This window comes from Teleopsis dalmanni, chromosome 2 (genome assembly GCF_002237135.1).
Source record: "Teleopsis dalmanni isolate 2A chromosome 2, ASM223713v2, whole genome shotgun sequence".
Lineage (NCBI taxonomy): Eukaryota > Metazoa > Arthropoda > Insecta > Diptera > Diopsidae > Teleopsis > Teleopsis dalmanni.
In genome coordinates this window covers 73,328,113-73,343,560 of record NC_051847.1, presented here as the reverse complement: position 1 = coordinate 73,343,560, position 15,448 = coordinate 73,328,113, and the positions used below count along the sequence as shown (strand labels likewise).

At 29.1% G+C, this 15,448-nt stretch overlaps 1 protein-coding gene across 1 annotated transcript in view; it reads left to right on the top strand.

Annotated features, from left to right (window-relative positions):
- LOC119674845 (inactive histone-lysine N-methyltransferase 2E-like) overlaps window positions 1-6,257 on the top strand; it is a 6,636-nt gene extending 379 nt beyond the window's left edge. The window contains exons 2-6 of the mRNA XM_038086002.1: window positions 297-517; window positions 676-901; window positions 4,622-4,766; window positions 4,863-5,180; window positions 5,533-6,257. Coding sequence (XP_037941930.1) covers window positions 297-517; window positions 676-901; window positions 4,622-4,766; window positions 4,863-5,180; window positions 5,533-6,100 — 1,478 coding nt within the window. The 3' untranslated portion in view covers window positions 6,101-6,257. The remainder of the gene's footprint in view (window positions 1-296; window positions 518-675; window positions 902-4,621; window positions 4,767-4,862; window positions 5,181-5,532) is intronic.
- Window positions 6,258-15,448: the final 9,191 nt, after the last annotated feature.

Here is a 15,448-nt window from a genome sequence, read left to right as displayed (position 1 = left end):
TTTGGCTTAAAACCTTTGAATTTCGTTGGCAAATATAAAAGCCAAAAAGGACTGCTTTTACGGTATTCGAAAAGTATTTAACACTGAACACTGAACACTGAAGTCTTTTAGAAAGCAATTTACAGTACAATGAAAAAATGCTTTTGATTTGCATACAAAATAGCATGAAGCATACTTAATAGAAAGGATTTACCACATAGCATAGTGAATGTGAATGAAGCCTTTATTTTTTTCATTAAATCAAAACGTTTTTTTTTTGTTTTGTTTTGATTTTTTTTTTCTATGTTCCATTGCAGTAGTCAGTACCAATGAAATAACTGCACTGAATATCAATGGCAAGGACAGCCTTTGGATTGATAGAGGTTGGCGCACCACAGACACAGACAAGGATTCGGGCCTTAGTGAAACTAAATTGCTATCGAATGCCAACAGTCAGTCGAATTATACATCTGATGGTGGCACCGACTATGCCGAAGTGGACACTCGCAATATGAGCACATTCTACAATTGCAGAAAGGCAAGTATAATACTCCTACCATAGAGAAAAATCAAATCAGTTTACACGTAAAATAAAAAGAAAGAGAAGAAAAAAAATTAAAACTAATTTTGTCTGATTTCTATGAAAGTGACTACAATTTTAATTTCCACTTTTTTGCTCTTACTTTTATACAATAGAGTCCCGAAAATCCGACACCTTATGCAACGACTATGATTATTGGTGCCTCATCTACCGAAACGACTTGCATGAAAACATCATCCTCAAGCACTGACCAAGACTCCGGCACTCATTCACCACATTCGGATGGTACAACACCACAATGCACTGGTGGCGGTAATGCTGTCATTGCTGGCTTACCAGGCGGTCCAAACACAAAACACAGCTATCATCAATATCCACCAGGTTGGTTTGCGTTTGAATGTAATTTAATGAATTTTTAATATCGGCATGTCATAATCCTTGCAATATGCAAAAAACTATATATCAAAGCGCATCCGTTTACTATCCTAGCTTTCGATTTCTTTCATTCTCTAATATTTTTTGTTTATAACATTCTTTCTCCTTCTAATCATACACAATTCGATTTCATTTTCTTTATTTTGCATTTCTCAAAATTTTCCTTTGTACAGATATCCTTTGTTTCTAATATTGCTCCATTGTGTGTGGTGCACACTTTTTCGTATGCTCGTATCCTTTCGTTATATAGAATTTATCACAGATCCTTTATCGGTGCTTTTTTAAAACTATTTTCGTACCGATTCTTTCCTTTTACATTTTTTATTTTCTAAGGCACGACGTTACATTCTTTTGTTTTCGCAGTCGATTTGATTTGCTTAAAAAGATTTCGACATTTTTTGGTTTCTATATTTGATATCCTTGATATCCTTGATATTCTTGATTTGCTTTAGTTTAAATCTCGTTTTATTTTTGGCCATTGATTGCCATTGACAGCTGCACAAGTGGGGGTAATATGCTTCCTTTTTATTTGTTTCTTACGTTGCTTAAACGATTTGTATTTTCTAGATACTTTTTTTCAATTCCTTATTTTTGTTTTTTTTTTTGCCCTCTTCTTTTGTACACTCCGCATTATGTTGGAATATCAAGCAACCCCTGCAGCAAGGATTTTTCCTTTTCTGCAGTGGGTTAAGCTGGTATTTCTTGTATTTGCAATATTAAAATTTCAATTACTCGAGGCGTGTACTTTCAAGTGTTTCCTGTTTGTAAGTGATAGATAAGATTTGTTTGCGCTCCTTCGGATTGAGGCTGCTGAAGTGTATCAGCCTGCGGCGCTTCGCAAGTTTTCAAGTTTCGTAGGAACTTTCCCAAAGATTCTTAACCGATAAACTGAAATAGTTTTATTGAGTGTCGTTTTATGTAATTATACACACAACTTCAATATGTTCCAAATGTTCAAAATGTTCAAAATGTAAAGGAATTTTGTTATTGAAACGAGCGGAATTTTAAATAAAAATTTTTATTATAGATTTTTTGTAATAAATATATTAAAACTATTTTAAGTTTGAAGGGAAAGATAAGAAACAGGATAATAACAAAATAAATTGGTTGAGTAAATGAGTTTAAGTTACAAAACTGTCAAATAAGTACAACGAAGTAATAATAAGTAGAAAACTTAATGGATAAAAAGGTTAATTTGCGAGGGATATACTTTAAGAGCCCATCATACCATACAAAATTGTTTAAGTAAAAATGTTTAAATTACAAAAGATTTTACTCAATTTAGTAGTACTAAGTCGAAATCTTCATACATATAAGGATTCACTTAATAGAGCTAATTTCTCAGAGACCGTTATATTTAATAAGGAGAATAAAATTGTGTATGAAAGAGTTTACTGAGTTCGACAAAGTAGTAATAACTAGAAATCTTAAGTGATATATTGGTATATTTATTAGAACTATTTTCAGAGAGACCCTCGTATTGAAAAAGTAAAATGAAACTATGTACGAAAGAGTTTACAGTTTTACAAAGTATAAATCTTAATGGATATAGAGGTTTATTTGTTAGACCCATTTTCTAAGAGGCCCACGTATTGAATCAGAAGAATCAAATAAGGTACGAAAGAGTTAACAGGGTTCGACAAAGTAATAATAAGCAGAAACCTAAATAGATATTTGTTAGAACTATTTTCTAACATATGAGACCATCGTATTGAATCAGAAGAATAAAATAAGGTACGAAAGAGTTAACAGGGTTCGACAAAGTAATAATAAGTAGAAGTCTTAATAGATATATAGACTCATTTGTTAGAACTATTTTCTAAGAGACCGTTACGTTGAATCAGAAGAAAAACTAGTTGCGGAAGAATTTACGGACTTCGACAAAGGAGTAATAAGTAGAAAGCTTAATGAATATTTGCTAAAGGTGTTTTTTAAAAGACTATCGTGTTCTATACTTTACAGTAGAATTAACTGAATTAATAATAAATAATTTTTTATAATTCATTAATATTAATTGAATTAAAAATTAATAATACATAGAAATTTTAATAGAAATTCATTTCCTGAAATTCATAGTCGACAAACAAGTACCAAGTAGAGATCTTAAGAAATATAGAGGCTTATATGTTAAAGGTATTCCGTAAGAGAACATCGTACAATATCAATGGAATAAAAGTGTTTCAATTACGACAATATTTACTTAATTTGACAAAGTATCAATAAGTAGAAATCTTACTTAATAACGTGGGTTATTTGTTAGAGGTATATTTTTGGAAAGCATTATGAAACCTATGGGTTATCTAACTGTAATAAACAATATATTTTTGGAAAGCTGAAAACGTATTGTATGCTTTTATTAAAGCAAAGTCATAGCTTTGTATTACATACCATTTAGTTGTTATTCGTCTTCGAATATGTAAAAACCGAAAAGAATCCGCAACTTTTAGAAAATACGAGACCTAGATAATATGTAAGTAAATTGGAAAAAGGATCGAATCATCCGCACTTAGCTAAGAAACCAGTTTTAATTCTACATTACTCATAATTGTGGATAGAAAGTTGACTGTATCAGAATCAGCCAGACCACAAATACACTCTGTTTTATAAAACTCATCCCTACATCCTTTGTTGATCATATTTCAATGAAAATTATCCCAGATGTAAGAAATACTGAAAACTAGAGGAAGATAAATATAGCAACTAAGTTGAATATTGTGATTATGCAGTTGAGGTGCAATTACTAATTCTTATATAGAAGTACCTTAACGATTTAAATCAAAAACATTAACGTTAGTCTTAAACATAAAATCCAAAACACAACATTAGAAATAATCCTTATACATAAGACATGATTTCATGTCACATCTCATACCTTATATCCAAATATTTCGAAATATCTCTTGTGGCTGTATTGGCTATTGTAGCTGTATTGGATGTTCGGGGATTGAAAAAATTATATTAGTCAGTTTCCCATTCTAACTATTATAAATAAGATTATCATAAATTACAAAATTTAATAGATATAAAATGAATCCTTACTATAAATATATTTGGTAGTATTTATAACAAGTTAACATTATGCATCTCAAATGATGACGCTAACACCATCCGCTCATATAAATGAGTCCATACTCATGTCATTTCTTTAAAATTGGCTAAACTATTCCATCTCATCATTACCTGTCTTCTCTTCCTTGATTTGTTAGCATATATTTTGAAGAAGCCTTAGAATACTACTATGCGCATTGTTCATTCATTCGCACACATACATTAATCTGCACATACTTCACTGACATTGCAACCAATACACAAAGAGTACCCGACTCGATAAACGAGATGCAGTTTTATAAATTATAATTATTAATTATTAAAATATTTGAAAATAGTATTTAGTTTACAGATTAATTTATAATGAAAGCTATTAATAAACATTTATTTCTTTTTTATTTTTTTTTTTTATAAAACACTTTTCTAAAACTTCTTTAAAAAATTTAATTTTCTTTATATTTTCTTTAATAATTCTATACTTTATAAACTTTCTATGATTTCATGTAACTCCTAAACTCCGGTTCCTTTTTGTTCTCCTAACTTTGGTGTCGTAAAAACTTAAAACAAACACAACAAAAAAAAAAAACACAAAAACAAAACGTACCAAATTATTAATAGAACAAATAAATTGGTCAGAATTTTTACCTCCACCACCGGAACATCCACCACCAGTGCCATCTTCTTGTGGCTATGCACCTGGCTCACCACAATCTTCACGTAAAAGTTCAAAAAGTGGCGGTTCTGGTGTTTCAACACATCAGAGGTTTGTATATAATTTTTTATTATATATTTAAATTTTTTATTTAAATTTTTTGTTTTTTTTTATATTTCTACGCCCTCAATTAAATACTAACTTTAGTGCTCTGAATTCCTCCATACATAGCAGTTCATCTGGAGGTTTCTCATCTTGGGGTGTAGCACCACAATGTGCTTCAACTCGACAACAGGAAAACTATTATAATAATCCACTGCCTTGCGTAGGAGGCGCACAAAATCGTTATCAAATCACACCAACTGGACAGCATCCACCACCATTGCCACCCTACTATCCACAAGCAGTAGCAGGTACTGCACAATTGCCACAACGGAATATACATATCCATTATCCACCACCTAGACATGCTATAAGCGAATATCAACCTAGTGGCACACATAATTCCCGTTGTTCAAATGGCAGGTAAGTTGATATTAAAGGAGTATTATGCATATAATGAGATATAATATGTATGTATGAGTATATAGTTGAATTATATATGCAAGTACAGACAAACTTATGGCAACACAGAATTAATTGGAATAGAATTTGTAGTGCCTAAGGAAGCACAGAAATATTATTTTTTTTTTATGAAGAACTAAAAGCTTATATAAATAGTTTTTAACAGCATTTCACTTCAGTTAACAAAAAAAAAAGTTAAAGTTTTTAGGAAGTACTGTTTCTCTTCTTATGTTATATTCCAATCAACACCCAATTTATTTTATCTTTCATTCATTTTAATTAATTTCCATACTTCATTCTTTAATTTCTTTAGAGGCTGCAATAGTTGTGATGTATTAACTTCTCCAATACAACCACTGCCACCACCCGGTGAAGGCTGGTATCAACCTTTACACAACCAAGTTCCACCAAACTCATCTGCACATCAAATCTATCAATGTTCCTCCGAATGTTCCGATCACTCCAGGCACTCACACTCGCATGGACACGGACATATGCATCATAACGGTCATCATGGACATCAACACCATCATGGACACAGCAACAGCAACACACATGGTAACACCAACGATACTATGCGTTCCGAGAGTAGTCAGGAAAATGGTAAACCTATCACAAACTGTCGCAGTCAGAAATCATCTAATAATGGTTATACCGATATCAATGAAACTGAACGCGATCAAATACTTAAGAGCTCTTCCGCATCCTACACCTACGAGGTACTCGGCGATCATCGTAACTGCAGTGATTGTTGTAGTTCACGTGAAGGTGATACATGCTCATGCAGTGAGGGCTCCTGTTTGTACGCTGAGGCCGGCGAGCCTGGTATGCCAATGAGCACCGTTGCTGCGTCTAATAAAATGAATGCCCCAAACAATTGATATGCAACAACTTTTGTGACGGATGTGGTCATGCATTTTTAGTCGAAGAGATTTTAGAGTGTGAGTAGCATAAATATTTATTTTTATTAATTAGATTAACCATAAGTATTGTGTATTGTACATTAAACATGTAGCAGCTCTTTCAAAATCATCGAATATGTACACTTTCATTATGAAAACTTTTAGTAACTCTTTGAAGGAAATATTTTGCTTTAATAAATTTCTTCTTTAACTATTTTTAATTAAAACAAATTTAGAATTATGTCTCGAATGGAAATATTTTAAGAAAATTCCTTTATTTTACTTTAACTATAAACGAGCATTTTACACATAATTTTATGTAATTTATTAAAGTTTCTTATTTCATTAGATTTCTTTTCCCCTCCTCCATTCGCTTAGTGCTTCCCACATCGATTGAGTTTAGTTCGAGACAATTTTCGCGTGACTTGAACACATTTTGCATGTCATTAAAATGCTGCCACAAATGCCACACTGCGCCAGCCTGTCAAAATCATAGCCATGGCACATAGCTAAAAGTCAGTCAGTCAGTAAAATCCTACTAAATCCTGTGCTGCTTTTAAAAAATCGCTCCTTTTAACTGCGGCTCCTTACAACAATCCAACATAAATTGCTGGTAATTTTCTATGTACAATAACGAAATTTATTTCTTTACATTTGTTGGCATTTCATGGTTGCCATCAACTTCAACGTCATTTCTATTTCGTTGCCTATTGTTAGGCGCATTGGCGGTTCATCACAATTTATAGCGAACGATTTTTATAATAGAGTTTTGTGATTTACCAGACGAGCTTCTATCGCATAGATAGCGATTACTTATAAATACATGAGGGTTATTTTATATATGTAATAACTAAAGCTATGTTATCGCTTATATACATGCTATGTATATGCTTAGTACATACTGCATGCCTATGGTATTTACAGTGGTTATAAATAGAGTGCAACTTGAACAATGCACCGCTCGTTTGGCACTTATTGACATTTTAAGTAAGCAAATTTTATAAGAAGCACGCGATTCTGGTTTCACTGGATGTGTGCCCGTTGTTGTGGGGCAGTCATAAAATTTGCCACAAAACCAGCATGGAATACCTCCAAACGAAAGGAGCAATAATTCAACATAAATAAATCATGAATATGGTAGCAATAAAGGCACAAAACATTTTTAATGAGCGCAAATTAGGTGCAAAATATCACGAAAGTTAAATGTTGAAAAGTTAAGATTAAAACCAAAAACTATTTTTACACTAAACCGTTTTTAATAAATTTTTAGCAGATTTTGTCATGACTTTATTAAAGAAATTTTTAAAAATATATCTTATATTAACTGAAGCTCTTTGTACCACATACTAAAAAATATAGCGTTCTTAAAATAATTTATAATAACTGGATTAACATTAATAATCAGTCATTTAAACCATTTAGCCAAAAAAAAAAAAACCAACTAATGCTGAATATTATAGGCTAGCTTAGATGATGAGGGTGTGTGGTATTGCAATTATCAACAATCTCAGTCAGAAACATCAATTGCCCATCGCGGTACCTTTAAAATTGTCTAGAAGTAGCGAATTATACTTTTCTTATGACTCCTAAACCATTTGCTGAACAGTGTGAGACTTGAGTCCACTAAAACCACCTCTTAAGAATGATTATAAATGATTGCAGCTGCGTTCTGCAGATGCAACTCCATTCCAGTAATGAAGGGCAGAAATGAGAGCACATAGGTTTAGTATTTAGCAAGCTAAATTTATTCAAGCTAGAGAGCCTGGACTTACTTATTTGAAAAGTATGTGTTTATGTTTGAAAGAGGGGTAAGCACATACTTGTGGAAAGTCTAGTTTGGTATATCCCTACACTTAGAGATTCTTTAAATACGGTACATCCCAAGTTTGCTAGATGGCCAATTAGGCTAAAATCGCAGCACCTCTAAAATGTACCGGACAGCTGAAGCTGTGTGATTAGGTTGAAAGCAATGCAGGGATCTTGTTTTCGCCTTAGGCATGGGTTTTCCTACAGCAATCGCAACAATGTATGGTTAGACTTCGCGATATGGTAATACCGCTGACATTGGTTGATAAATTGCTGGACATCAGTGTGAGATTTCCGTACTAAGAAGATAATGATTTTTAGGGACAAACCTAAAAATGTTTGGGGACACCGAGCAGTGACGTCATGTCAGTGCCTGGATGCTGGATGCAACTACCAGAGGGAGAAAAGAGGCATACATTCAGCCGGGGGCTGAATTCTCTTAATTCCACTTTTAATATGATTACATGATCTCGTACTTGAATATTTTACACTATATTTAGCACAAAATTAATTAAGAAATGTATTAAATGATATATGGATATTGAGTTATATTTAGTGAAAAAACACTGAGACTGTATGGGACCTATAGCTTGCTACTACTTTTATTTAAAGTCTTTCTACGTGGTTATTTTATTTACCCGGAAGGTTCCTAAATATTATCGGGAACTATTACGATTATAATGGAACTAATTATAGCTTAGGGATTATTAATTATCGCAAACGAGTAGCTCTGCGTTGTAGCTCCAACTATTTTTGAAGACTGTTTCTATCCCGCCTAATAGGTTCAATTTATATCGCAATTTCAATTTATATATTGGAACTTTAAGCAGATTTTAGCATTTTTGGATCGCTGATAATTAGCGATTTTGGGTTTTTTGGGCTGTATATTGCAATTGAGTTAGTTAGTTGTTAGTTAGTGGCATTTGATTGCCAATGACGTTTGACTCTCAAATAATTACCCTAATTTTTTTAAATATGATTGCAAATAATGGTTCTTAAGAAAATATTCTTATTATGTTGAAGCTATTTGAGCCAGAGCTCTTAAGCACATTTACTCTTTCTTAACTCGAGGTATTTTCAAACCCTTTCTTTACGCCTTAACTGGATTATTGTTTATCACTTCATCTGCATACCTCCCCGAGGAGCCTGTAGCCATTCTTGATTTGATAGCGCGGTGTTGGTAAATCTGTCAGTTTTCGCAAATAATTTCAGGGCTTTATGTATTTTTTGATGTGATCAATCTTGAGGTTCCTGAGGATGTCATTCATCCTCATGTACCATAGTAGTTTGAAAAATATTCTCAGAGTCTGCCTTTGTGCAATTTCTAGCTAGCGAATAGTAGTGTTTGAAGCTTTGTTAAACGCTACACAACCATATAGAAGTGACGGACGAATTATTTGGTTATATATCAGCTTTCTGTTCTCAGCATTGAGATTTTCATTTCTGAATAGCGGTTGAAGGTGATGAAGAATTTTGGCACAGCTAATTCTTTTCAGTTGAACATGTTTAAGCCATGTGAATCGTTTGTCCAGCGTGATACCAAGATATTTAACGCTATCCTCCCAGTTTATTACCATATCACCCACTCTCACTCTCGACGGATTCTGTTTCCACTTACGCGTTATAAACAGAGCATAATATATAATTTGTTTTAATTTACATATTAATTTTATTAAATTTTTATTGAAGCAAAATTTCCTTAACAAAATTGTAAGACGTGTAAATTTTGTTTAGAAAAGTGTGCCATAATGTGTATATTCCCTCCTTTCCAAACCTTATATTAAAATAATAGTTATTATATATATATTATACTGTGTGTATGTTATTTAATTAAACTGTCAGTTAAGTTATTTAAGTATATGAGTTTTGATTTAAAGGTTTTTGGAGAAAATATACTTTAAAAAAAATTATATATTAAAGGAAGGATAACTTGAAAACCTTGAGAAAAAAACTCATTGCTTAAAGAATTGAATTAATGTTTTTAAAAATGCATGATTTTAAAATATAAAAATTAATTGATTAAATAAAACAATTTTTAAACATGTAAGAATTTGTATAGAAAATAAAAAAAATGGCATTAAGCATAACAAAATACAGGGTAAAAAACAAGCAAGTTTAAAAAATTTTAAAATTATTATGAAATCATCAAAACGAGTAAATGTTTTTTATATGTAAAATTCCAGTAAAAGGTAATGCATTTATACTATAGAAATAAAATACAATTCTTAACAAAATAAGACATCAATAGATTTAAAAAAAAAAATATTTAAATTGAAAATAAAAATTAAAAATATAGTAAAATTAATATAAAATTGTGTTCAGGTTGTTAAATGACAAAAATACGTACGCAAATCAAGCACAAAGCAACAATAAAGCCCGAAGTAGTTAAAGGCTTTGAATGCCTGCTATAAGGACTGCTTCATAAACAACGTATATAGTATATAGCAATATTACCTAAATATTTTCAAAACAATAATAAATGTATTTTAGATGTTTAATATGTAATATATAGACGAAATACAATAATTGAGAGAAATTTTGCACTACTGAATAAAATATTGCCTAAAATATTAATCGATGCAAAAGAAACTTGTGCGACTACGCCCGTTCAAAAATATTTATATAAATGAATAAAATATTACAAATAAAAAAAAAAAATTAATTGTAATAAAAATTTAACTTTTAGATACAACACATGGTTAGTGGTTAAATAAAAATAATGTTTAAAATACAATTAAAAATAATAATAAAAAAAATTATATTAAAAATAATATTAAAAAAAAATTATATTAAAAATAAACAAAAATGATATAAAACTACTTAAGCTAATTTTTAAACTTAACAAAAAAAAAAAAAAATTAGCGGAAAAATAAAAATAGAATTTCTAGCATACTTAGTCTTAGTAAACTAAAAGTGTTTTTTATTTTTAAACTTACAAGTAAAAAAATATAGACGTGAAATTTCATTTTGTGTGAAAAATTTAAGCACAAAACTCCTAACAAAAAATGTATTTATTTTTTGTATTTAACTAAAATGTACGTGTACCTGTGATATTACATATTTCATTGAACTTTATCATTATCAATTCTATATGTTGATTTGTTATAATTTTAGCAACTAATTACGTTTACGTTCAAACGCATATGAATTCGACATATTAATTAGCTAAAATAATAAGATAAATAAAACAAAATCAAATTAAAACTTCGAATTAAATAATAATAATTTTTATATATATAAAAAAAATAAAAATAAATGTTTAAGACTCTTATAAACATAACATTTAATATTTTAAGATTCTTTAGCAAAAAAAAAAAAATAATATTGCTAAATAATAAAACGTTATATACAAATTTGTTGCAATAGCAAATTTCTCTATAAGCCATACATGTATATAATTTATGTAAATTACTGCATTTAAGCTTAAAATTTATAAATATTTTGCTTATATTATTACACTGCTTCAACATATAAGGATACAATAATATTTAATATAGAGTAAAATACTTAAATAATTGTAAAATAAATTTTTATGTATTATAAGCAAAAATGCTAAAATTAAAATAAATTTAAATTAATTTGCAGTTTTGCTTAATAAAAATAAATTACAATAATAATTTAAAAAAGAAAAAGAAAATACAATAAAATTATTAGCTATTTATAAGATAGTTATAGTTAAGAGAATTACTATAAGAAAAATTTGAAAAGTTATAAAGTCAGTATAGACAATTGGAAAAATATTAAAATCTGTATAAATTTAATTTTCACATATACAAAAAAAAAAAACAAATATAAAAAAACAAAAATAAATTGATTTAAAATTAATAATGAAAAGATTCTCATACAGATTTATATTAAGGTGAAAATGTTAATAGTAAAATTGATTGAAAATAACGTAAAAAATTAAAATTATTGAAATATTGAAATTTAGACAAAAAATAATAATCAAGAAAAAAAAATCAAACTGATAAATGTGTTTTACAAAATATTTTGTATTGTTGTGCTTATTGAAAATTAATAAATACAATAAATTAATAGACTTAAGTTCTAACAGCATTTGCAGCCACAGTTGAAAAAGAAGTAAGTTCAGGATTAACTAAAAATATATATTTAAAATAAATTATCTGATATAACCTAAAGTGAATTAGTAATGCCGAATACTTATTGAGATCTAATATTGAAACTCTCATATATTTCAATTTAATTGGTGTTCGAGTTAAAATAAAAACAATCAAACTACCATCATCACAAAACTATAACCACAAATAATATTACTTGACACTTTAATATAGAATATAATCCAAAGCTTTCTTTTATATCGAAAACTTTTTGTTTATCACTTAAAAATTTATGGCGTTTATATAGTATGTCGGTCTCTCCAATCAACAACAAGGAATAAAATAGAAAAGTTACGTCGTACTACTCTCAGTGGAGCAGAGCACTGTAACAATTCCTCACTGTAACAATTGGGCTTCTAACCAGCCCTAACTGAACTGGAGACATTCTGCTCCTCAAATGGAAGTAGCAAAATGTCAGCTATTAAAGACATTCTTACATCAGATAGTAATAGTAACTCATGGTCAAATAAACACCAACTGGTCCAGATCAAAGCCACACACTCACACTGAATGTGAACTCAAAAAAATATACTCTAACCACATACTAGTTAAAAAGACCAGATCATTATCCATTATCTCCATTCTACTTAATTTAATGAAATACTAAGTTCAGCAGCAAAGTTGCGATTAGCGATGGAAAGTAAGAGAAGGTCAACTGTCTTTTATAAGTGGAAAGCATTTCTAACTTACCATACCTCATAATTTTGGGAGTTAAACTTTCATAATTAGTCAGATTCACTGGAAATGACTGGAGATGTCCTAAAGTGAGTTAAGTAAGTCTATGCCTATGTTCTTGAAAACAGTTTCCGATAAGTGCGAATAAGGGTATAGTAGGTTCAAGTGTCTCTTGTTTGGACCAAAGCGCATATAATCAACAGAACTTACAATCGCACAAATCTAGTATAACCCCATATTGTCGTATGCATGGAGTTCAATATTTCATTATTACTGATATTATTTAAAAAATTTTTATTAATATTATTTAACCCTATTGAATAGAGTAAGATTGGAAGATCCAAAGTATACAAATATAAGTCGCTTCAATTTTGAACTGCCAACGAGTAAGTAACTGAACTTTTAGAAGCTTCCTTTTCTCTTTGGATTAAGGTTGAAATTTGAAAATCATAGTAAGATAAAATTGTTGACCTTAACCTAGCTGCAATAACTTGTAGTACTATTACTAACTTTTCGAATCCTCAGTTACTATGCTGAAATTCATGATTGAAGTTATCAATTGGTAGTGCCCCTGACCTGGCAACAGAAATTTGCAGTACTACAGGATTAAAGTTTTTGATTGTAAATATGTAATCCACGTTGAGCTTAAGCTTACATAGAACATCGAAGGGAACATCTACTGAATTGTACCCGTGATAATGCTTGAAGATATTTAAAGAAGAAGATTGATTATTAGGTGACCATATTTCTCACTTGAATTGACCTGTAACATTCTTCGGCAAAACTTTCGGTTTCGACTGAAATGTGATGAAAATCTAACCAACCTTACAAAACTTAAGAAAAATAAAGACCTTACAACCTAGAAGGAGTTTTAAATTTTTTAATTTCAGAAAATATATATAATGACTATTTGGCAATAACTGAAATAGATCTGAACTAGATAACTTGTCATTACTATATTAATTTTTTGATTATACAAATGATATTTAATTATATTAAATGAGTTATTTTTTAACATAATTAAGTCAGAGACAATGAAAACCACTTCTAGTATTGCTAAGCCGATCCTGTCATTTCAAAAAGGTTCGTAGCACGTTGTAAATGCTGTCAGGACTCTAAAACAATCTACAATATTAAATAAAACATGAAATTACTTATAAATAAATATTTTAGCATATATAATTAATTATACATGTTTGTATGTTTGTAATTTGATGTGTATCCGTAAAATCAACAATAATTTCAAAATAATTAAATATAAACTACAAACTCAAAAAATAAATAATTGTGTGGCTACTAAAACTAAAAACAAAAGAAAACAGCATTAAAAATTAAATCAAAATAAATTATTAAATATAATAAAAAATAAAATGTTGTCTATTTAAGCACACGTTACATTAAAATAATAAATTAAGTAACAAAATAAAAAATTTGTATGAAAAACATCATTTAACAACACACGAAAAATAGCAAATAATTAAGACTTAATTATATTAAACAACATAAATACTACATATTCAAGTAAAATAAAACAAAAACACAATATATTAATTGATGTATGTGAAAAAATACTGATTATAATCAAATTAATTATAGAAATTCATGTAAACAAATATGCAAACAAACAAGCAAACAGACAGACTTTGAATCTATGTTTGAAGCATTTTTAATGACAGACTGTTAACTTTTATTCTGCTTATGTTTAAATATTTTATAGTTTCATTTAGTTTTGTTAAAATAAATAAATATTAAATTATAATTATATTACATATATTATCTTATTAAGGGTGTACATTTTGAATATATATATACATATAAATTATAACTAGTTATAGTCACATTAATTATAAATTTATTTGTACATTTTTATTTGACCAAAATTTTTTACATATATAAAATTGCCATTATTGTAGTTAAAAATATTAGTTACGTATACTTAAATCTACAGACAACTTATTATACATATAATATATAAAATATATATACATATATATATAATATATAATTGTAAACGTTTTCATTTAAGCATTTTTATTTAAAAATTACATGAAAAGAACGTAAAAAAATAAAAGATATTTTCTAGTGTTTAGTGTCATAAAATTGAAATAATAATCATAAACCAATGCAATTGAGATAAAAAATTAATTAACTAATAAATATAGTAAAAACTAATTATGTGAAATTCTATACATCTAAATTAAATATGTAATTAAATGCAAATGAAATGCAATTTAAATTAAAATGATATAAATTTAAATAATTTCAAATAAATAAAGCATTTTATGTTAAATGTGTAAAAAAAAAAAGAGATGAGTTTTTATTTATATGGAAAAAGAGTTTTATAAATCGTGTTTAAGACAAATATTGACTAAAAGGTAAGTAAAGAATTCTTTTCAGAGAGAATATAAAATATGCAAAAATGTGTCGAGAAAAGGACTAAAAACTGTTAAGGAATAAGTTCATGTAATTGCACACTTTGTTGAAGAATTCTACGTCGTGCTCACGTCGTGAGTCTAGACCGTACTCACTTATTTCCCAGGTAGAGACACACTTACAAGATCTTCTCCAAATTAATCATATAATCTTATAGCTTTGAGTACATAAAGCTATATCCAGATTATTTTGAAAAAAATCTTGACAATGTGTCTCTTCCTGGGAAATAAGTGTATACAGTCTATATAAATTACAATCAGACGAGTACATTATAGCCCCACGTTGTCGTATAGTG